The following is a 22,071-nucleotide window of genomic DNA, read 5'->3' as shown; positions in this document are numbered from 1 at the left end:
TATAGAGGACCATCCGTAAAATATGTGCAGGACTCATAGTTGTATAGTTTTTCTTAAATAACAGAACATATTTTTTTTAGTTTCAAACTGTACCCAAGGACTCAATTTGTTAACACACGAATATAGCTGCATTACTGAAGCTTTTTCACTAAGTACCTGCTATGAAATGCAAAGTTGAACTGCACACTTTGCCTGACCAGAAAGATTACAAATTTCATCAAAAGATTGTTGTTCCATTTCTGATCTACTAACTTCATATTTACATCTTGCATCGAACAAAAATGGTGCCCAGAACAAGGATCCTATCTAGCTGCCATTATTCAGAAGTTAACAAACCGCCACAAGCAGGTTAAGCCCTATGCATGGTGCCACCACACTGCCATCAAAGCTGCATGGCCTTGCAATGGAGCTCAGGAATGCCTTCACTACTTCCGTGGAGGCGTCTCTCCTGAGCAAGCACATCGAGTATTCCATGACCGTGGCGTCACAGGGCAGAATGATGCGGCCTTCGTCGCCGCCTCCGAACCCGAACTCCTCCTGAGACATCTTCAGGAGCTCGCCGAAGACCGCGGTGCCTAGGTATGACACTGGTACCTCGAACCTTTCCCCTTCAGAGGTGTGCACCACACAGTGTCCCTTCACCGCTACTGAGGTTGTCGCACAGCTCTCCTTGGCGGCTCTTTTCGCCGTTGTAGTCTGTGTGATCCTCTTCCTCCCCATGGCCGCCATCTGCTGCCACTTTTTTGCCAGTTGGGCAAGCCTCTTGGCACTAACCATGGTTTGCACTCCTTTGTTGGCCCAAAGGAGAAGTACTGAATCCAAATTGTACGTAGGGTTAAAGTGCAAATTAATGCACTTTGTTCTTTTAATACTTGAAGAAAATTAAAATTTAAACTAGTCCAGAAGCACAGACGGTCAGATCCGTCTGGTACTCCACCGCGCAGTGTGAGAGTACCAGGGTACCGTAAAAGTTGCCTTCGTTTTTCTCTCACGGCAGAAGCTTCTTCATGCCGGGGTCCCTCGCTTTCCATAGGATCACCATTTTTGAACAACAGGAGTCTTGGCCTATTCTGGTGGTTCTTTGTTGCTTGTTTCCAATCTGTTCTTGTTTGGTCAGCCACTGCACGGTCGATTGTGACCTCCTAAATATGTCTCAGGTGTCTATAGGGTGTCAAGGTGGGATCCCAGTGGGATGTCATTTTGTACTATGTAGTTCAAATTTTGATGTCAAAATTTGTACTAGAAAAGTCAAATTATACTACAAGTGGGACAAAAGTGGGATCCCACTTGACACCCTTAGGTGTCTAATTTGGATGCTAGAAAGACCAACTAGAGCGGGCAGAGAAGTTGGGAGTGAGACGAGGTTTGGAAGAGCCCCTTGTTTGATTACTGGCAGAGGTGAAGCAAAACTTCGCACTACAAAGCACAGACGTCGCAGGCTTAGGAATGCCCCTTTTCTCATTTCAAAATTCTCAAGCTGATCTGCGACGGCAGGCACACATCCACGTCCGGGATCTCAGACAGCTTCAGATAAAATCAGGCGACTAAATTTTCCTTCAGATAGTAGTTGCAGTAAAGAATCGAAATATAATGCATGGCCATAGTTCGGTTTTTTAGGTGAACTAGGTGGTACACTGGTACGGAGTACATGGGATCCAATATCAAGAACTTTGTGCACTGAACACGGTTAAGATAGATTTTATCGGCATAGTCATCAAAGGGTGAGGTTCAAGTCCAAGAGGTCATCCGTCGTCGAGCCAGCCGTACTTCCGCTGACCATACTGTATGTAACCATACTCTCTGACATCGCAGGTGACGTGAGGCCAGAGCCAGATCCAGTCGTACTTTGACTTCTCCTTCCCGCCTCGCGGACTCCGGGCACACTTCCTCTGATCTCCCTATAAGTAACCTGACTCTCGGACATCACTGTCGACGGTGGGCATGGGGCGACCGGAGGGCGGCGGCCGCCGGAGTGAAGCGCGTCCACGCGTACGCCGACCTCGGGGAAATTGACCTTGGCGGAGCGGCCACGGTAGTGTAATGCGGCGACGTCGTAGGCCCGCGCGGCTTCAACAGCGGTGTCAAAGGTGCCGAGCCAGACACGCTGCTTCCTCGCGGGATCCCGGATCTCGGCCGCAAACCTGCCCCACGGCCGCTTCCGCACCCCGCGGTACTGCCTCACTAATTGGCTGCCACCAGCCAGCGCCCCAGAGTCGCTGTGAAGGATTTCATGCTGTTCAATTGAGTCTTCCTCCATGATCTCATATTGTTTTTCCAGAGTCATGTTTTCTTCCTCTTGAACCCCGCCATTATTATCATCCTGGCCGGTGAAGATCCGATCAACACACTGTATGTTGAAGGTGGGACGTGCCGGATGAATTTTAATGGCACAACTCAATGCTGATTCTGCAGCCGTTCTATCAGGGTCATCAGCACCAGCACCCCCAATTTTCGCAGAGATTTCCTTAAGGCCTGACAAGTGCTCAATGCCAACAGGCATGGTTCCATGTTGATTCTCTCCATGGGCATCGAAACCTAGCTTGAGGGTCCGGAGATTAGGCATCGCACCTACCTGAAATTCCAGCCAAGGTATACTGCACTGGAAGTTAAAGTACTTGAGAATCGAGAATCCTGTCTTACTGAAGACAATTCTTTCTGTAGGATTTGTTCGGACATACAACGACAGAACAGCAAGTGCAGGCAATCCTCTGAGAAGATCAACATCATTCCTCACAAGTTCTGTAACCCCAATCTTCAAAATGCAGATCTTGCCCAGATGTCCAATCCACTTGGGGAGGCTAGAGAATGTGCATATTTGCGGCAACCACTCAAATCTCCGAAGAAATGCTGGAGGAGAGGTCATGCTGCTGAACCCTTCACAGGAAATGCTCATGTTTGAAGATCCAAAGGCCAGAACACTTGAAGGCTCCAGAATTAGAGATCTGAGGTCACAGAGTTTTGCGATAACGGAGCACATAATATCCATTTTGCTCTTTAGATGAGAGGAAGGCACTGTGGAACAGGTTAGCCGAAGATCCTGCATATTAGTCAGCTTGCTGATGCTCTGCACATTCTCTGTTGAGTTAACACTTAGATCAAAATATCCAAGTGTGCAAAGCGATGTCATGCGGGCAATACCCTTGGGCAGATTTGTCTCAGCAGGAAGACTTAGGTGCAACAAGCTCGGCAAATAAACAATGTCCGAAGGAACCTCGCTTACTCTTGCATCTATTTTCAATGTCTCCAAATATTTCAGACCTCGCATCCGGGTTTGTGGTACTTCTAAGGTGGCATTACATGTGACATGAAAATATCTCAGCCGAAAAAGCTCAGATATTCTAGTGAGATCAAAACTGATGCTCTCATCATCAACCCAAACATGTAGGATTAGAACTTGAAGTAGCCCAAAATCCATAATGGAAGGCAAACACTTGAAGACCCCAAAAAATGCAAGAGTTCGAACCTGTGATAGACCCATATTTGTTGGTGATGTTGCTTCTTCATTACCAAAGTGAAGAGACAGTCGACGAACCTTGTCAGCTAGTATTGCAGTTGTCTGACAATGATCTAATGCAGTGACAAAATTCTCTTCTATGGACTTGTGCGTGACAAAATCAAGTACCATGTAATGCACACTGCAGGACAAAACATCATCATTGTCATTTACATGTACAGGTTGGATCATTCTACTACTGATAAGCTCATCAAAATAGCTCCTTGATATTTCCTCCTTGTTTTTCTCTTCTATTGAACGGATAAAACCTTCAGCTATCCATTGCTTGACCATGTCATCCTTCTGAACAATGTAGTCCTCTTCATATACACTGAGATACATCACACATGGCTTCAAATACTCAGGAAGACTATTGTAACTAAGGTTCAGTACTTGTTTCATCCCTTCAGGATTAGGATTTGTCCTCAAACCATAACCTAAGGATTTGTTTACATAATCCCATTGCTCTTGTTTGCCCATCTGGCTTACTAAAATATTGGCAACAATAACTGTTGCTAGTGGCAAACCAGCACATTTCCTTATAATATTGTTAGCAACTTCACTGAGTTCGGATGGACATTCATATTTTGGACCAAAAGCTGTGTTGAAAAATAATTTGCTTGAATCATCGTGACCCAGTGGTTTCATTGTAAAAACATACTTGGAGTCATAACCACAACATCTCAGAGCTACATCCTCGACTTCTGTTGTTATTAGTACCCCACTGCAAAGATTACCATCCGGCAGAGCACGGTTGATGATATCCCATGTTTGCATATCCCATATATCATCAATTACGATCAAGTACCTGAGGAATGTTTTAGCACAGTTGTTAGCCTAAAAGCAAATATCAAGTCAGAAATATTTCGTTCAATCCTTAATGGAATATAAGAGGAAAGTGGTTCAGCATAACTACATACATAAATATTGTTCTTGCTACAAGATATAAAGATTCAGAAGTAACTTCTCACTTTAAAAGAAAAACTGCTTAAACTCTTCACCAACCCTGAAATCATGCAACTAATATTAACATCAACCACAGACCGTTCTCATGCACTAAGATGGCGCGGTAACATGTTTGTATAATGAAAAAAATACACAGCAGACCCTGCTCTAGAGATTACTATTCTTGAAGTAGAAACATGGGGAAAACACCACTGAAATTTTTATATATTAAAGTATTAACAAGCTATGCAAGATTTATGAATCAAGAGATAAAAATGTATACCTCTTATCTTGGAGATGCGTCCTGATGTCAGCAATCAGATTATGCATCTTCCAACTGTGGGGGCTCTGGTGTGGCCGAACTTGTGATAGCATGCTGATGAGAAGCCTTCTGACATCAGGCTTTCGGGATGTACGTACAAATGCCCGGCACTCAAATTGCCCACTGATTCTACGGTACAGCTCATTAGCAAGCGTGGTCTTACCAACCCCTCCAGATCCAACAACAGAAACCACCTTGAACTTCTGCTCCCCATTCTTATCTAGCCACTCTTCAAGCTTCTTCAGAGGGGCAATGATGCCAACAGGCTCACCATACGGTGTGGGAAGCCAAGAGCCAAAAGACGGGTCACATCTAGTAGAAGTCGAAGCAGTGCTGCTGCTGATGCCATTGCCACCAGGGTGGTTAAACAAGCTGTACCGCTGAAGCGCCTCCTGCGAGCGCATGCTGAACTCCCTGATCTTGCTGGCCATCCATAGGCGCCACTTGAGCTTCTCTGGGAGCCTGATGGTCTTCTCCCTACGGCGAGTGATCTTGTAGTTCTTACGGCAGGGAGATAATATCCATCTCCTGGTGCCGGCGGCATGCTCGTACTGGTCGACGCTGTCCTCCATGTCATAGGTCAGCTCGCGTGCCTCCTTGGTCAGGCACTTGACCATCATGGCATGATCCTGCACTCTCGATTCACCGTGCTCTTGGAGAATGGCTACCATCTTCTCAAGATCTTGCTTGATGAGAGATATCTCGTCTGCTGCACCCCGGGGCAGCATGTGGCCGTGACAGACAAGTAGCGCATTGAGCTTTCTGGGAAGTCTGAACATGGCATCCACCAAAGCGCAAACCGGGGCCTCCATTAGATCTCCCTGAAATCAAAGCACAGACAGGAGACTCCATTATACATCATGGATCGATACACCAATTAAGAGATACGCCAAATAACAGCAAAAAACTGATCTCAATAACCAATTATTGATCGGGAGTTAGTGCACGAAAGAATTTCTACCGCACCAATTACGAAATATTTTAGTGGCAAACATACAGAAATATTTTTTGGCATTTACAGTATATAGTAGGGTTTACTAGTTGGCACAGTTCAATGAGCAATGATAAAGATTTTCACTGGTTTACAGCTCTACTGTTTCTTCACAAAAGTTTGCACGGAAGCATGTAGCTTCCCAACAGGAGTTCTACATTTTTTCTGAGACCATCCACTCGTCCACCTGTCAGAGCACTACCAACAACATCATAATAACTCAAGCAATATGCAGAGCTTTCAATGCAAACACACTTAAAACATATAGGCTTAGCAACATTGCTAATTTTGAAATTTGTTTCTATAATCATGAGTACGATGCTTATACTCAGAATCAAGAGGGGCATGTTATATAAGAAACATAACTTTCCAAAATATCCCTCCGCAAAAGTCAACTCAGTGAGAGATCTCTCATAATGATGCAAATCTCCCCTCCTAGGGAAGCTCTATGTATATGTTCTCAGTGGTGAAGTTCCTAAAAAAACAAATAGTTTCCAGTAACCCAGTTCAACTATTTGCATTGGCAAGTCAAAAGCACAGATGACTCACTTTCATTAAACCATCAACTTGATTTCCTCCTTTCCATTCACGGTTGACAATGTTTGTTATACCTGCAGAACATGTGGATCGCAAAGCAAACTTAGTGACACCGCTATGTGAAATGTCATAGCGACTACAGAGGAAAATGCTAAAATAAGAGCAATAAAGTGAAGAATACCCTTTGTGGGTGGTACATTTCTTGATTCCCTTTGCGCTGAAGTAAGTATATCAGTTGCAGGTATCACCACCGGTATTCTTTGAGATACACCAACCATCTTAGGTTTGGGCGCAATATCTCCCTGAATAAAATATAATAGCAAACAAACGAATTTTGTAATGCATCTGGTAGAAAAGATGCAAAATATGCTAATGAAAGAGAGAAAAAAACGTCTACTGTGAAACTGAATAGGAATAGATTACAGAACTGCAACGAAGCACATATCAGCTCTTGAGCTAACCCAGAATTAATTACGGTGGAAACAGTGGACCTCAATTTTCACATCACTGAAGGTTTTATATATTAAACGAGTAACCAGATACTTGTTCTTTAGCATAGGTGAAGTGTCCAACATCATGGTTCTTCTAAACCATGCAGCTTAGATATGTTTAGGAAGTTGAAACAAACCAAAAGCAGCCACAATTCTAAGTATCCAGAATATAGCTGCATTTCTGTCACATAAGCACTAAATAGAGTGAATACATATCACTGATCTACCTTCCATGTAAGCGGTAAATTTTTTGCAATATCAATCCTATTAAGATCATCAACAATATTGCTTATAGTAGGCCTTTCTTGTCGGTCAGACTTCACACATCTTAACGCTATTTCAATGCATGTCTTAATTTCTTGTGATGCATGTGACCACATCATTGCGTGTAGCCTTTTTTCCCAGTTTTCACATACCTACAAGATGGAAGCAAAATGTTGACATGTTACCTACATACAGAGCATGGGTAAAACACAACATAACTTCATGAAAGACAAGTTCATGATTTAGAAACTTATCACTTACAAGCTCAATGATTTTGGAAGGAGTATCCACATGGTCATAGTAGTGCTTGCGTCCTGCTATCATATGTATTATTACAACACCCAAACTGAATACATCATACTTAGATGAGATTTCTTGTTTGCTGGCGAATTCAGGTGGTGTGTATCCCCTGCATGGTATCAAATATTATTACTTTGTAACAAAATAATATAAGAAGTTGATTACTTCACATCAGGTATGAACTCACATTGTTCCCAAAGGTGTTGTTGTGGTACATGTTTTGGTTGTAGAAAAAAGACTTGATAAACCATAATCTCCAATTTTCGGAATCATGTTGTTGTCCAACAATATGTTTCCAGGTTTTAAGTCCAAATGGAAAATAGGATCTTTGTATCCATTGTGGAGGTGGTTTAAGCCCTCGCAGACTCCCTTAATTATTTTATAACACGTGTCCCAATCAAGACTGCATGGCTCGTCTGCAGAAGTACACATGATGGGTATTACAAAGACGACAATTGATGGATCGATTAAAATAGATAATAAGTTTAGTGATATTTTTTTCTTCACGCATAATGATATATGCAGTGCATGATCTCACCAGAGACGTGTTTGTCCAGGCTTCCGCCTTGCAAGTACTCGAAGCAGAGAGCTCTTTTATTCTCTTTGCAAAAAACAAGTTCTCCATTATGTTCAATAGATGTGTGATGTGTTTCACTGCAGTAGCCAACTAACCGAACAATATTTTGATGTTGGACCCTCATAAGGTTAGTACACTCATTATGGAATTGTTTCTCACTGACATGATCTGGAGGCATGTAGCTGAGCCTCTTCACGGCAATCGTTTCCCCATTGTCCATGACTCCCTGTTAAAGATCTTTCCGTTAATACTGTGCATGGGCTTTTGTAATTAGCAGCCGTCTTGTTTGAAAAGTAAAAGTTCAAGTAACAGATGCAAATAACAATGATACCTTGTAAACCACTCCATAGGCACCGCGACCAATTATACGGTCCTTGGAAAAATTGTCAGTAATCTGTTCTAACAACGCGAACTCAAACTGGGATGTCGCCCCACTTGTGTGGTGTAACCTGTTCAACGTTGTATTCTCCATCTCCTAGTAGTAATAACACACAGTAAGTGGCTGTGTATGGATAAGCATAACGTTTGCAAAGAACAGATAAATGCATGTATTGTTGGAAGATATGGGTAACAAATAATTGGCATTTCCATATAGCTTAAAAAGGAAATAATTCAGCAGCAATTAATTAAGGCAAATCTAGCAGCAGCTAATAATTAGGGACAACTTGGTCAAAAAATAATAATTAAGGACATGTTGAAGAATTGACATGTCCATATAGCATGGTATATTGAGAGAGGTAAGCTCCATGACATGAAAAAGAATGGAGCAAGAAGAAAGGAAACGGGAGGAGCAGCTTTCTCGTGGATGCATACAGGGATGGTGTTTGCCTACCCTGGATGAAGGTGGAAGAAGAGTTGGACAAACGGAGAGGAATGGAATGCGGGACAGTGCAGTAGAGGCCTATTTAATTCTCCTCACGCCCGGCGGTTGACTTTTGCAGCGATGCCGCCTCTGCCGCCACCTCGTTCACCCTCTCCCGGAGCGCTGCCGCCTCCCTCAGGTTTGCACTGCACCCGCAGCTTCTCCTTGGCGCGGCTCCGATGCCTGGGCCTTGAGCCTACCGTTCTCCTCCGACTGCGAGAATACCTTGAGCTCGAGAAGCCTCGCCTCGCCGCCGTGGTTCTCGAGCTCCCGCGCGGTGGCCTCCTGCTGCCAGAGAACGTCTGGACCCCAAAATACGGGAGAAAGGAAGGCGCGGCGGCGGCGGCGGCGAGGCGCCAGCGATTGCAGCGAGAATGGGGAATGGAGCTTCGTTTTGTTTTGGATCTGATGTAAGAGGAGAAAGAAGCGTCACGCTGACTGGAGCAGTGAGGGTAAAATCGGAAACATGAGAAATATTCCTCTAGTTATTCATGAACGCTTTTCAGAGTCGGGGATAATAGACCCATGATATCAATCAATTCAAGTAGGCTGTCAATAACTCTATTCTTTCCTAAAGTGAAAGACGCAAGTGGCGCTGTGGTTATTATTTTTCAACTGCGAAAGACACCTTGTTGCTGCAGCGCTTCAACTATCAAGTTTAGCCCATCAACAATACATAGTAGTACTCCCTCTCATCCATGTTAATTGATTTAACTAAATTTCTATTTATCTAATTAAGTTTCTAGACTACATGCATATGCGTATGTAGATAAAGTAGAATCAATTTATTTGGATCGAAATGAGTACTTTGTTTCCAAAAATAATACAGAGAACAAAACCACAAGAAAACAAAATAATTTACAAGAACTACTTTGAGGCAACACCAATAATGTAATAGAAGTTATGGCTACTACACAAACCATTGAACATAGTTTAAAATCTGGGTCAAAACGAACTGGTGTAGGTAGTTTATTAAAATCTTTGAATTTGGAATATGGAAACGTAACTCCGCTTAGAAGAATAGCGCTGACAATCCTCCGGAGGTTAATTTCCTTCCAGCATCTGACTAAGAATTACGAATCATTTGTTGCAAAAGATTATACTATTGTAGCAGTGTGAACTACTCCTCGCCAATGCACTGCCGGTTGACATGACCGTCACTTGTGAAAGGACATGGATACCGCCTACAGGGTGAATAGGCGGTTTAATTTTTTTATAAATATGGCTGTACAAATGCGAAATAAAATTAGCATTTAATTTGCTAAGCATAAAATCTATATAACTAGGGTTTACCTATGTGCACCAACAACTTATGGTAAGCAATACAATGTGATAGCAAAATATTATACTGGTGTAGCGTCGTGAGCTACTCCTCGCCAATGCACCGCCGGCAGCATTCCAATCCGGGTGACATGGCCATCACTTTCTTCTTCCATCACCTTCGTTTTCCATCACATCCGCTGATGGTTTGCGGCAACGCCACTGAGCATCGTCACCGCCGGCTTCTTTTAGCACCCTCGCTATCTTAGCACCATCGCAGGCCGCTCATAGCACCACCGATAACCTATGGTAGCACCCCCACCCTCCCCCGACAACCTCCGGTAGGATCCTCGTTGGTCAGTCATAGCATCGCTGCCGGCTGCTCGTAGCACCACCGAAGACCTCCGGCAGCACCCCTGCCAGCCTCTCGTAGCACCACCGAATACCAACAAACTACGCTCAAAACAACACCGTTGTCGCAACACCCATAGCATTTATGACAAAATTTTTCAATTCTTGCCTCGTCTTGCTCCCGCACCACCACACAACTATAGATCATTCCAAGGTCGTTGGAACGTGATCAAAACGGCTTGTATCTGTTGGACTGTATGTTTGGAGAAATTAAGTAATGCACCTCCAAGTGGTTGTACAGTTGATGAATATATATGTGGTATTTGTGCATTGTTTCATTGATTCAGTTGAATCACTTGCTTCATATGTTTTGCTCACAAATAATTGTCCACTTGTAGGACAATCTTGCATTGGAAAGGTACAATCAAATGCTCTCCTCCACAGAAAAAAAAAACGTTCAACCTCCAACATTGTTAGAAATTGCATAGCGAGAAGTGGAAATTGAGGTAGCAATAAGCATCACCAAAGAGGGGGTGCATTTTTCCAATTGGATGATGAATATGATTGTGTGCCACTTGGAGGAAGAAACAAAGACAAGCCCGATGGAAACAAGAAGGAAAAAGAGAAGCTCAAGAAGCTTATCGATGCATCAAGTTTAAGGGGCAAAATTGATGTCATAGTGAAATCCAAGGAGGTGTTGGTGAATAAAATACTGGAAGCAAATTTGTATTTGGCCAAGATGTAGAAGCAAGAGAAGCAAGCAAGGTGGAAAACACTACATGAAGATGAGATGCGCAAGGCCGTTGTGGAGGCAAGAAAAGAAAGTGGCGATGAGAAGAGGGCCATGGCGAAGCTCATTGCCGAGGAGAACAAAACACTCGTGATGGATCCAACTATCATGGACGCCTACAAAAGAATGGTGGGATTTAACTAGGATGGAGATGTTGCAACAAAGAAGGGAAGCGTCTACTTCACCTGCTTCTCCAGCTAGTGGTGGTGGCGGTGGAGGTGATGGTGGTGGTGTTCATGATGATCTAATGAGTGACGGTGGAGATGCCTCCACGGATGCTTGATCTTTCAACCTTAGGTGTGGTGTCGATCATTTTGGCTTGACAAGAGCTAGCTCGACGTGCTTGTGTTTGATTTGTCCACAGCTAGATAGTTCGGTTGCTGGCCACGCGGGCTCTTAAAATCCATTTTCCGAGCCCTTACCAATGTTTTTAAAAGCCTCTTTATAAGAAGTTTGCTAAAGATGCTCTTATTGGAGCATAGATTTTGGCTCTCAGCCTCTAATGATCTTGTTGTTTAAAGAAATCAAAATCAAAATTAAAAGCTTTATAAATAAAAATAAATTTGTATCCATAATGATCTATCCACTAAGGTGCAAAATATCAGTTTCAAATGCTCCTACTCTGCATTCTGAGCTATAAAAAATAACAAAAATGTGTATATGCTGCAAAACTCTAAATTAAATCGGTTTTTGTTCTTTTGTGTTGCCAACGACACGAAGAATATGGCATTGAGATTTTGCATGCTCATAGGTTACATTAGTGACTATATCCAAATTTGTATTTAGATTTTTAAAAATTATAAATCTGATTTTTAAAAAGTTAAATAAAAGGATTAGTGATGCTCTAAAGCTAAAACACTTCTCCTATTTATGACTGATTCTTCCGCTAGACCACCTGTCCCGTGAAGGCTCTCGAATCCTCGTGTGATTAGTAGAATGCATGTCCTCGCAAAAGGTTTTGTGAGCTAAATTTGGGTGATCCAATGGTTGGATCACCTCATGTTGTGAGGCACGCAATTAAAACACCTCCTAGCCAACCCATTTGAAACCTTTAAATCAGCAGTTTGCTGCTTAGAGCAAGTAGTCAGCTGGCTATAAGAGATAAAATAATATAAGTTTGCTTAGTTGGAAAAAAGAGAAGGGAAGTTGGCTCTTATGCAATAGTCAGCTCTAGCACGTGTTCCTAGGCACTATGTGAGACTAAAAAACAGACATTCAGCCACAACCTCTAAATTTGTTTTTCCACCGGCGCGGCGCAACTCTCCACCCGGCGCCCCTAGGATGAACCATTCTACACGGGGCTAGGGACGCCGCATGGCGAGAAAATTCCGCAGGCCAGCCCTATCGGCGACTAGAGCCAAAAAAATACAAATATTTTGCTGCTTCGTCTCGCGACCACCTCTCATCCCCGATGCCTCTGCCGCAACCAACCCTCGCCACGATGGTCCATTGCCGCCAATAGGAACCCACTCCACCGTCGCATACAATCCGCCGCAACCCTCGCCACCTCGCCGCCACTTCCCACAGTCGTCGTTCACCCGCTCCCACCACCACTGCTACCTCAATATCTCCACCACACTCCCACGTTGCACGCGAGGTGTTCGGCTATTTGCCAAGGCGATGGACTCGGATGGACTCGGATGACGAGGACGTCATGTCCGCGCTCATGGACGAGGAGCTCACTGTTGTGGCTGCTACCAGGGACGACGCTAGAGACGACGAACATCTAGCGATCCTCATGTCCCTCTTGGCCATGTGACCACCGAGGAGGACACTCATCACCAACTGCAATATGATCTGGTGAAGCATTTGTGGATTCTCAAAGGCGTCGTCTAGTTTGTTTATTTGCTTGCCATTGTGATTTAAACTTTTAAATTTGTGTGATTTGATGAACCTAAATTATTTATGTGATATGTTGAACTTGTTGAATTATGCCCATCATTTATTTAAGTTATAATAAATTATCATAGTTTATTTATTGTTTTAATTAAATTATATATGAAATTGTATTGGGGATGTCTATGGGGTGCACGGCTGGGCGCTGGCAAGTTCCTATTTTGCATTTCGCGCTGGCACGCCCATAAGTTGCCCCAAAACGATTGGGGTTGTCTAAGAGCATCTCCAGTTACGTCCCCCCAAATCATCCCCAAACAGCACCGGATCGATCGTTTGGGGGACGCTTTTTCTTCATGTCGCGTTTGGGGTCGTCGCTGCAAAGCCGCCTCCCCCAAACGAGGCTCTAATTTTTTTTGATACGGTATTCAAAAACATAACCATTTTATTAAACATACTGACAAGGGATTAACTTGTCAATGCCTACGCTAGGGTTTTGTTAGATGTAGAGGGCAAGTAGATCTCGAAGGTTTCAGCCGAAAAGTACTCGACGATGTAAAAACTAGGGTTTGAGAGACAATGATTCGATGCTTTCTTTGTCCCTCGACCCCCCCCTTATATAGGAGGTGGCGCCGAGGGATTCGTATTGCACAATTTACAGAGTCCGGGAAGGTTTCTAACTCCTCCCGCAAGATTATAAATATTACTTCCTATTACAACTCTAGCTTTCCTTAACAATATCTTGGGCTTCCGAATCTTCTTATTCTTCGAGTAGTGGGATTTCAGTAAACCCCGGGTACTATCTTCGGCAGGCCCATTGGGGATGCCTATGTCAGTAGCCCCTGAGATTTTGCTTGAATCGTAGAGTCAGGGAAAATCTCCACTGTTTATTTTTACTCGACAACTTAAATTTTTCTATATTTCTTCACATAAATTTCTATATTGTACAGGGATAATGGTAGTTGGGGCTAGTTCATCTGACGGATCAGGTACTAGTTAACTGCTCTAGTGGCAATCCGCAAAAACCTACTTCAAAATCACGTCCCTGGACATGATTTCGGGATACTCGGTGTAAACTTCGACAGGTGCCGCTTAAGGTCTTACCATTCTATCGAGTCCCGATCATATTTATCGGGTACCTAACGCGTCCGTTAGGATTTTTCTTCGTATCCGTTGATACGGATAAAAGTAGCAAACCGACGTCGAGACGGCGCCACGCCTCACGTAATGGATCCGGGGTCTTACCTTCGCAAAGTTTTGCGGCATTCAGAAATTGATCGCAACTTCAGCATTCTGAGAATATATTGTCGAGTGCTTATTCGGCTGATGGAATGGCACATTTTATCGAGTCAAAGATGACTTATATTGTTTTCCCGATGGGAGTATTATGCAGAGTTATTTATAACTTAAAATATACTCTTTTGCTCTTCTACCTTTCTTCTTTTCATTCTGTCTTTCTTTTTTATAATTTCATCGGGCACGCGTACAGCGTTCCCGATGGGAGTAGCCCCCGAGGCTACAGCCAAGGACTTGTGCTTGGTTGTAGGCTCCACGCTTTATGCCGCTATATTTTCTTTCTCTCCCGAAGTTTTATAATTTCTCGGGTGCGCGAACAGCGCTCCCGATGGGAGTAGCCCCCGAGGCTATGAACAAATATTTGTATTTGATCATAGGCTCACGCCATTTCTATCTTGTTTTTCCTGATCTTTTCATTTTTTCAAAGTAATCCCCGAGCATTTGACCAAAAACTTGTATTTGATCAAAGGCTCTTCAATATTCTTGCATGTCGCCGTTTGATGCAACTGTTGAGTCGAATTTTTCTTGCTGCTAAGGTGACATCATTGCTGACGTTAACCACGATTGTAAGTCCAGAAATCGCGAGAAGTTTTCTCCCGCTGCCCTGCGGGCCCAAATTATCCATGATCTGGACACGTCGTGTAAGTGGAGGACACATGTTCTCCGCTTTTCCTGGCGCACGTACCGTAACTTCTCCAGTGTTAAAATACTTTGTTACCCTTGTTTCTACGTGGCTATCATCTGCCGCACACTTTTTCCATCCTACGGTCCGCCGCTTCACCGCACCTCTATATAAGATCTCCTTCTTCTTCCTCGAGCACTTCCGCTCGCGCCGTTCTCCTGCTCTCCTCTGCAAAACCTCCTCCTGCGCCCCTCAATTCCCTAAGATTATCTTCTCCAAGCTGCATTCATGCGCCATTGTTGATGCCACCGCGTCGGTTGACCAGGCACAACACGCCTGAATCATCAATGGCCGTCGCGGATCTGGGAAGCGTGGAGTGGGAAAGGTCCAAAATTTCCATCCAAGACATCAATCTCTTGAAGAAGCTGGGGATTAGCAAGAAACCCAAGGCCCTGTGCTTCCCTAGTGAAGAAAGCTACCCAACTCCTCCAATGGGGTATCGGGTAAGCTTCGTCGACCATCTCATTCGCGGTCTTTCCGCCCCTATTCATCCTTTCCTCCGTGGACTGCTTTTTGTTTATGGTCTTCAACTGCACCATCTCACGCCCAACTCTATCCTCCATATCTCCATTTTTATCACCCTCCGTGAGGCCTTCCTTGGCGTCCAGCCTAACTGGGCGCTATGGAAGCGCATTTTCTTTTGTCGCCGCAATGGCTCTCCCAATGTCGCCTATAATATAGGCGGCGTTGTTATTTCTGTTCGCCCCACGGTCGATTACTTCGACGTCAAACTCCCCGACTCGGTTCAAGGGTGGCGCAAGAAGTGGTTGTATATTCGGAGGAGAACCATGGATGTGCTGAAGACAACATCCCTCCTTTCGATGGTGCCGAGAAAATTCTTCGCCGCCGTTCCCGGGATGCGGAGGCTACCGAGGAAGAAAAACTTAGACGAGAGGCCCCGATGACTCGCATCCATGAGTTGCAAAATACTCGCGGCAAAGAGTTGTCGGGTATCCAAATTACGACGTATTTTCTTAGGACCGAGTGCAGCCTCTTCGGGCTCGCAAGAACCCTCTCTGGAAGTATGTCGGCGACGAAGACGCGGATCGGTTGTCGGTGGATTTGGAGGTCAAGGATTTAGAAAAGCTTGTCCGAAAAATCTCTTCTCTCAGCAAAAAGACTCGTCCCTTCTTCGTGTCGTGTAAAACCGTACAGCGCTAGTCATGCGCTTCCCAAGGTAAACCTTGTCGATTGATTTGTTATTGCCTCTCTTTCTTTTGTGTCTCCTTTTTTGACATCTTCCCCTGTTTTTGTATAGAACCATCCGAATCTTGTCTCGCTTCCTCCCTTCCCGAAGGTGGAGAAGTCGAGGAAAGGGCCGTTGTCACCGACGACAACCAAGATGCTCCTTCTTTTGTGAATGAACCCGTAGATTCTCGCAAATCTGCGGGATCTTCTGAAAAGGAAGCTGCCTCGGAAGGCACGGCATCAGCACAATCACTACAAGAAAAGTTCTGATAGACAACGTCTCAAAATCGTCCGCTAAGGGGTATTTTTCGTCGCCCATGGGCCTAACCCGACGATATGGGTTCTGTTGTGGAAACTGCGTCAGGCAAAGTCCAACGACGTTTTTTCGGTCCGTCGCGCTTGGGCGCCCTTCCGCCACGGAAAATCGGACCGTTGCCCAAGTGTTTCGGGAGCCCGTTGACCGCCGACGTCATGCAAGCCGACACGTGGCGTACGCCGTTAATCGGAAGTTAACGGCGTTAACCGCCGAAACCCCGTGGTAGATGGTAGGCCCACACGAGGCTCGCCTCGTCTTAGCGGCCGGCCCAATAAGTTTGCGGGCCGGGCCGGCCGACATAGTTTGACCGGTCAACTATATAGCCAGGGCTGGTCCATTAGTTACGTGGGCCGGGCCTAACCTCTAAGGTTGATCGGTCAAAACTTTAATGGGCCGGCCCACTAAGCATGTGGGCGGGCCGAATGCACTCGATTGACCGGTCAACGAGCAAAGGGCCGGCCCACAAGACATGTGGGACCCACTTTCCTGGTACCGGGCCGGCCCATTTACAAAGTGGGGTCCACATTAAAGCAACTGGGCCGGCCCAAGAAGTTAGTGGGCCGGCCCAATTAGCATGTGGGTCCCACTTTCCTGTTAAAAGGCCAGCCCATTTAGTATGTGGGGTCCACCATATAGCAAGTGGGCCGGCCCAAAAGATAGTGGGCCGGGCCAAAAACACAGGTGGGTCCCACTTTCCTGTTACAGGTCGGCCCATTTAGCATGTGGGGTCCACCATAGAGCGAGTGGGCCGGCCCAACAAGATAGTGGGCCGGCCAAAAGTCTAGTGGGTCCCACTTCCCTGCTAAAGGGTCGGCCCATTTAGTATGTGGGGTCCACCATATAGCAAGTGGGCCGGCCCAACAAGATAGTGGGCCGGGCCAAAACGCTGGTGGGTCCCACTTTCCGGTTAAACGGCCGGCCCATTTAGTATGTGGGGTCCACCGTATAGCAAGTGGGCCGGCCCAACACGCTTGTGGGCCGGGCCAAAAACACAGGTGGGTCCCACTTTCCTGCTAAAGGGCCGGCCCATTTAGTATGTGGGGTCCACCCTAGAGCAAGTGGGCCGGCCCAACAGGCTAGTGGGCCGGGCCAAAAACACAGGTGGGTCCCACATTCGTCTTAAAGGGCCGGCCCGTTTAGTACGTGGGGACCACCACAAAAGCAATTGGGCTGGCCCAACTAGTTGGTGGGCCGGCCCAGTAGTGGGTGGGGTCCACCTTAAAGCAAGTGGGCCGACCCAATAAAAGTGTGGGGTCCACGATTAATCAAGTGGGCTGGCCCAATAAGTAAGCGGGCCAGCCCGTTTAGTTCTTGTTTATATGCCGGCGTAAAAGGCGCTTTAGTATTTTGCGGGCCGGCACGTATGTGATTTCGCTTAATTGGGCCGTTTAAGGGATGGGAATTCGTGATTTAGATATCGATAATATTTACGCAAGCATTGATTTACGTCGGATAGCCTCACTTACGACAAGCACCAAAGAAAAAATGCGCGAAAGAACTATAAAAACTAACTAAATATTACATCAGCTGCAAGGCTTTGAAAAAATATTACATAACCCAGAGAAATTGAATGGTAATTAAACCTAGCAATACAATGAAGCGATCCGGCAATCTTTAAGTTGTCCATGCAAGCACCTATATCTGAAACAAAGACATTACAAGTTAAGACAGCAATAATGGAAACGCAAAGACACTGCAATATTGTTTGCCAAAGAATATGGAACTCATCATTTCGTCGTTATAACAAGATCATTGTAATGCGCACAATAAGCAAACAAAGAGTGCATGCCGCATACCAACGACCAATATAACGAGCATGTTAGAATGAAACAGACAGACTTACTACTGTCGAGTCCCATGCAAACCAACATGTTCAGGGAGTACAAAATTGGCATGAACAACATAGTAGCAGGCTATAAATTTTGTAACAACGACTGAGCAAGATGAAGTTATGATGGTGATGTCTACGGGAGCTTCTATTCTTGTAGACAGTGTTGGGCCTCCAAGAGCAGAGGTTTGTAGAACAGCAGCAAGTTTCCCTTAAGTGGATACCCAAGGTTTATCGAACTCAGGGAGGAAGAGGTCAAAGATATCCCTCTCATGCAACCCCGCAACCACAAAGCAAGAAGTCTCTTGTGTCCCCAACACACCTAATAGGTGCACTAGTTCGGCGAAGAGATAGTGAAATACAGGTGGTATAAATAAGTATGAGCAGAGTAGCAACGGTGCTTGAAAAGTGCTTGGCGTGTAGTTGATGGTGGTGGTATTGCAAGCAGTAGTAACTCGATAGAAACAAGTAAACAAGCGATAGTAATGTAGCAGTAGTAACACGGCAGTAGTAAACAAGCGAGTAGTAACTCAGCAGTATTTAGGAACAAGGCCTAGGGAATAGACTTTCACTAGTGGACACTCTCAACATCGATCACATAACAGTAACGGATAAATGCATACTCTACACTTTTGTTGGATGATGAACACATTGCGTAGGATTACACGAACCCTCAATGCCGGAGTTAACAAGCTCCACAATAATGCTCATGTTTAAGTAACCTTTAGTGTAAGATAGATCAACGCTACTAAACCAAGTACTAGCATAGCATGCACACTCGTCACCTTCATGCATATGTAGGAGGAATAGATCACATCAATATTATCATAGCAATAGTTAACTCCATAATCTACAAGAGATCATAATCATAGCATAAACCAAGTACTAACACGGTGCACGCACCGTCACCTTTGCACACATGCAGGAGGAATAAACTACTTTAATAACAAATCACTAGAGTAGCACATGGATAAATTGTGATACAACATGCTGCAATCTTAAAGAGATATAAATAAGCACCTCACTATACCATTCAACAGTGAATAAGTATTCTGTGAAATCTAGCCTAAGAGACCCACACGGTGCACACACTGTCACCTTTACACACGTGGGACGAGGAGTCTCCGGGAGATCACATAAGTAAAACTCACTTGACTAGCATAATGACATCTAGATTACAAGCATCATCATATGAATCTCAATCATGTAAGGCAGCTCATGAGATTATTGTATTGAACTACATAGGAGAGAGATGAACCACATAGCTACCGGTACAGCCCCGAGCCTCGATGGAGAACTACTCCTCCTCATGGGAGCAGCAGCGGTGATGAAGATGGCGGTGGAGATGGCAGCGGTGTCGATGGAGAAGCCTTCCGGGGGCACTTCCCCGCTCCGGCAGGGTGCCGGAACGAGATCCTGTCCCCCAGATCTTGGCTTCGCGATGGCGGCGGCTCTGGAAGGTTTCTGTGGGTTTCGTCAATTGGTATCGGGTTTTCTGATCCAGGGGCTTTATATAGGCGAAGAGGCGGCGCAGGAGGGCTGACAGGGGGGCCACACCATAGGGCGGCGCGGCCCCCCCTCTGGCCGCGCCGGCCTAGGGTTTGGTGGCCCCGTGGCCCCCTCCGGTCCTTCCCGGGTGTTACTGGATGCTTCCGATGAAAATAGGAACTTTGGCGTTGATTTCGTCCGATTCGAGAATATTTCGTTACTAGGATTTCCGAAACCAAAAACAGCAGAAAACGAGGAACCGGCACTTCGGCATCTTGTTAATAGGTTAGTTCCAGAAAATGCACGAATATGATATAAAGTGTGCATAAAACATGTAGATAACATCAATAATGTGGCATGGAACACAAGAAATTATCGATACGTTGGAGACGTATCGGCATCCCTAAGCTTAGTTACGCTCGTCCCGAGCAGTGTAAAACGATAACAAAGATAATTTCCGGAGTGACATGCCATCATAACCTTGATCATACTATTTGTACAGCATATGTAGAGAATGCAGCGATCAAAACAATGGTAATGACATGAGTAAACAAGCTGAATCATAAAGCAAAGACTTTTCATGAATAGCACTTCAAGACAAGCATCAATAAGTCTTGCATAAGAGTTAACTCATAAAGCAATAATTCAAAGTAAAGGTATTGAAGCAACACAAAAGAAGATTAAGTTTCAGCGGTTGCTTTCAACTTGTAACATGTATATCTCATGGATAATTGTCAATGCAAAGCAATATAACAAATGCAATATGCAAATATGTAAGAATCAATGCACAGTTCACACAAGTGTTTGCTTCTTGAGATGGAGAGAAATAGGTGAACCGACTCAACAATAAAAGTAAAAGAATGGTCCTTCAAAGAGGAAAGCATCGATTGCTATATTTGTGCTAGAGCTTTGATTTTGAAAACATAAAGAGAGCATAAAAATAAAGTTTTGAGAGGTGTTTGTTGTTGTCAACGAATGGTAGCGGGTACTCTAACCCCTTGCCGGACAAACCTTCAAAGAGCGGCTCCCATTTTATTTTATTTTTGGATGGCACTCCTTCCAACCTTTCTTTCACAAACCATGGCTAACCGAATCCTCGGGTGCCCGCCAACAATCTCATACCATGAAGGAGTGCCTTTTTATTTTAGTTTCATTATGATGATGACACTCCTCCCAACCTTTGCTTACACAAGCCATGGCTAACCGAATCCTCGGGTGCCGTCCAACAATCACATACCATGGAGGAGTGTCTATTTTTGTTAATTAGTTTGGGACTCAGGAATCCCATTGCCAGCTCTTTTTGCAAAATTATTGGATAAGCGGATGAAGCCACTAGTCCATTGGTGAAAGTTGCCCAACAAGATTGAAAGATAAACACCACATACTTCCTCATGAGCTATAAAACATTGACACAAATCAGAGGTAATAAATTTTGAATTGTTTAAAGGTAGCACTCAAGCAATTTACTTTGGAATGGCGGAGAAATACCATGTAGTAGGTAGGTATGGTGGACACAAATGGCATAGTGTTGGCTCAAGTATTTGGATGCATGAGAAGTATTCCCTCTCGATACAAGGTTTAGGCTAGCAAGGTTGTTTGAAGCAAACAAAAGTATGAACTAGTACAGCAAAACTCACATAAAAGACATATTACAAGCATTATAAAACTATACATTGTCTTCCTCGTTGTTCAAACACCTTACTAGAAATTATCTAGACCTTAGAGAGACCAATTATGCAAACCAAATTTTAGCATGCTCTATGTATTCTTCACTAATAGGTGCAAAGTATATGATGCAAGAGCTTAAACATGAGCACAACAATTGCCAAGTATCACATTACCCAAGACATTTATAGCAATTACTACATGTATCATTTTCCAATTCCAACCATATAACAATTTAACGAAGAGGAAACTTCGCCATGAATATTATGAGCTAAGAACACATGTGTTCATATGAACCAGCGGAGCGTGTCTCTCTCCCACACAAGCATGATGTAATCCAATTTATTCAAACAAAAACAAAAACAAAAGCAAACAAACGAGACGCTCCAAGAAAAAGCACATAAGATGTGATGGAATAAAAATATAGTTTCAGGGGAGGAACCTGATAATGTTGTCGATGAAGAAGGGGATGCCTTGGGCATCCCCAAGCTTAGACGCTTGAGTCTTCTTGATATATGCAGGGGTGAACCTCCGGGTGCATCCCCAAGCTTAGAGCTTTCACTCTCCTTGATCGTAGTATATCATCCTCCTC

The 22,071-nt window shown here is 44.5% G+C and overlaps 2 protein-coding genes across 2 annotated transcripts; both read right to left on the bottom strand.

Annotated features, from left to right (window-relative positions):
- Window positions 1–236: 236 nt before the first annotated feature.
- LOC124652399 (auxin-responsive protein SAUR36-like) lies at window positions 237–1,158 on the bottom strand. The gene has a single exon (XM_047191412.1). The coding sequence runs from the start codon at window positions 775–777 to the stop codon at window positions 328–330; it is 450 nt and encodes a 149-aa protein (XP_047047368.1). The 5' UTR covers window positions 778–1,158; the 3' UTR covers window positions 237–327.
- A 149-nt stretch (window positions 1,159–1,307) lies between these two features.
- On the bottom strand, window positions 1,308–8,976 carry LOC124652398 (disease resistance protein RGA5-like). Its single transcript, XM_047191411.1, has 10 exons — window positions 8,753–8,976; window positions 8,252–8,395; window positions 7,882–8,146; window positions 7,531–7,759; window positions 7,305–7,452; window positions 7,007–7,195; window positions 6,470–6,590; window positions 6,301–6,362; window positions 4,722–5,581; window positions 1,308–4,301 (listed from the first exon to the last, which is right to left on the bottom strand). The coding sequence occupies exons 2-10, from the start codon at window positions 8,390–8,392 to the stop codon at window positions 1,715–1,717; spliced, it is 4,602 nt and encodes a 1,533-aa protein (XP_047047367.1). The 5' UTR covers window positions 8,393–8,395; window positions 8,753–8,976; the 3' UTR covers window positions 1,308–1,714.
- Between the last annotated feature and the right edge of the window lie 13,095 nt (window positions 8,977–22,071).

The sequence above is a fragment of the Lolium rigidum genome, chromosome 5 (genome assembly GCF_022539505.1).
Source record: "Lolium rigidum isolate FL_2022 chromosome 5, APGP_CSIRO_Lrig_0.1, whole genome shotgun sequence".
Lineage (NCBI taxonomy): Eukaryota > Viridiplantae > Streptophyta > Magnoliopsida > Poales > Poaceae > Lolium > Lolium rigidum.
Note: the sequence above shows the minus strand (reverse complement) of the source record. Positions and strands in the feature narration are given on the sequence as shown.

Coding starts and splice junctions, on each gene's coding strand:
- LOC124652399 (XM_047191412.1), bottom strand. CDS start 777: ATGGTTAGTGCCAAGAGGCTTGCCCAACTGGCAAAAAAGTGGCAGCAG.
- LOC124652398 (XM_047191411.1), bottom strand. CDS start 8,392: ATGGAGAATACAACGTTGAACAGGTTACACCACACAAGTGGGGCGACA. Junction 5,582..6,300: donor AAGTTGATGGTTTAATGAAA/GTGAGTCATCTG, acceptor CTTTGATTTCAG/GGAGATCTAATGGAGGCCCC. Junction 4,302..4,721: donor ACGCATCTCCAAGATAAGAG/GTATACATTTTT, acceptor AACATTCCTCAG/GTACTTGATCGTAATTGATG.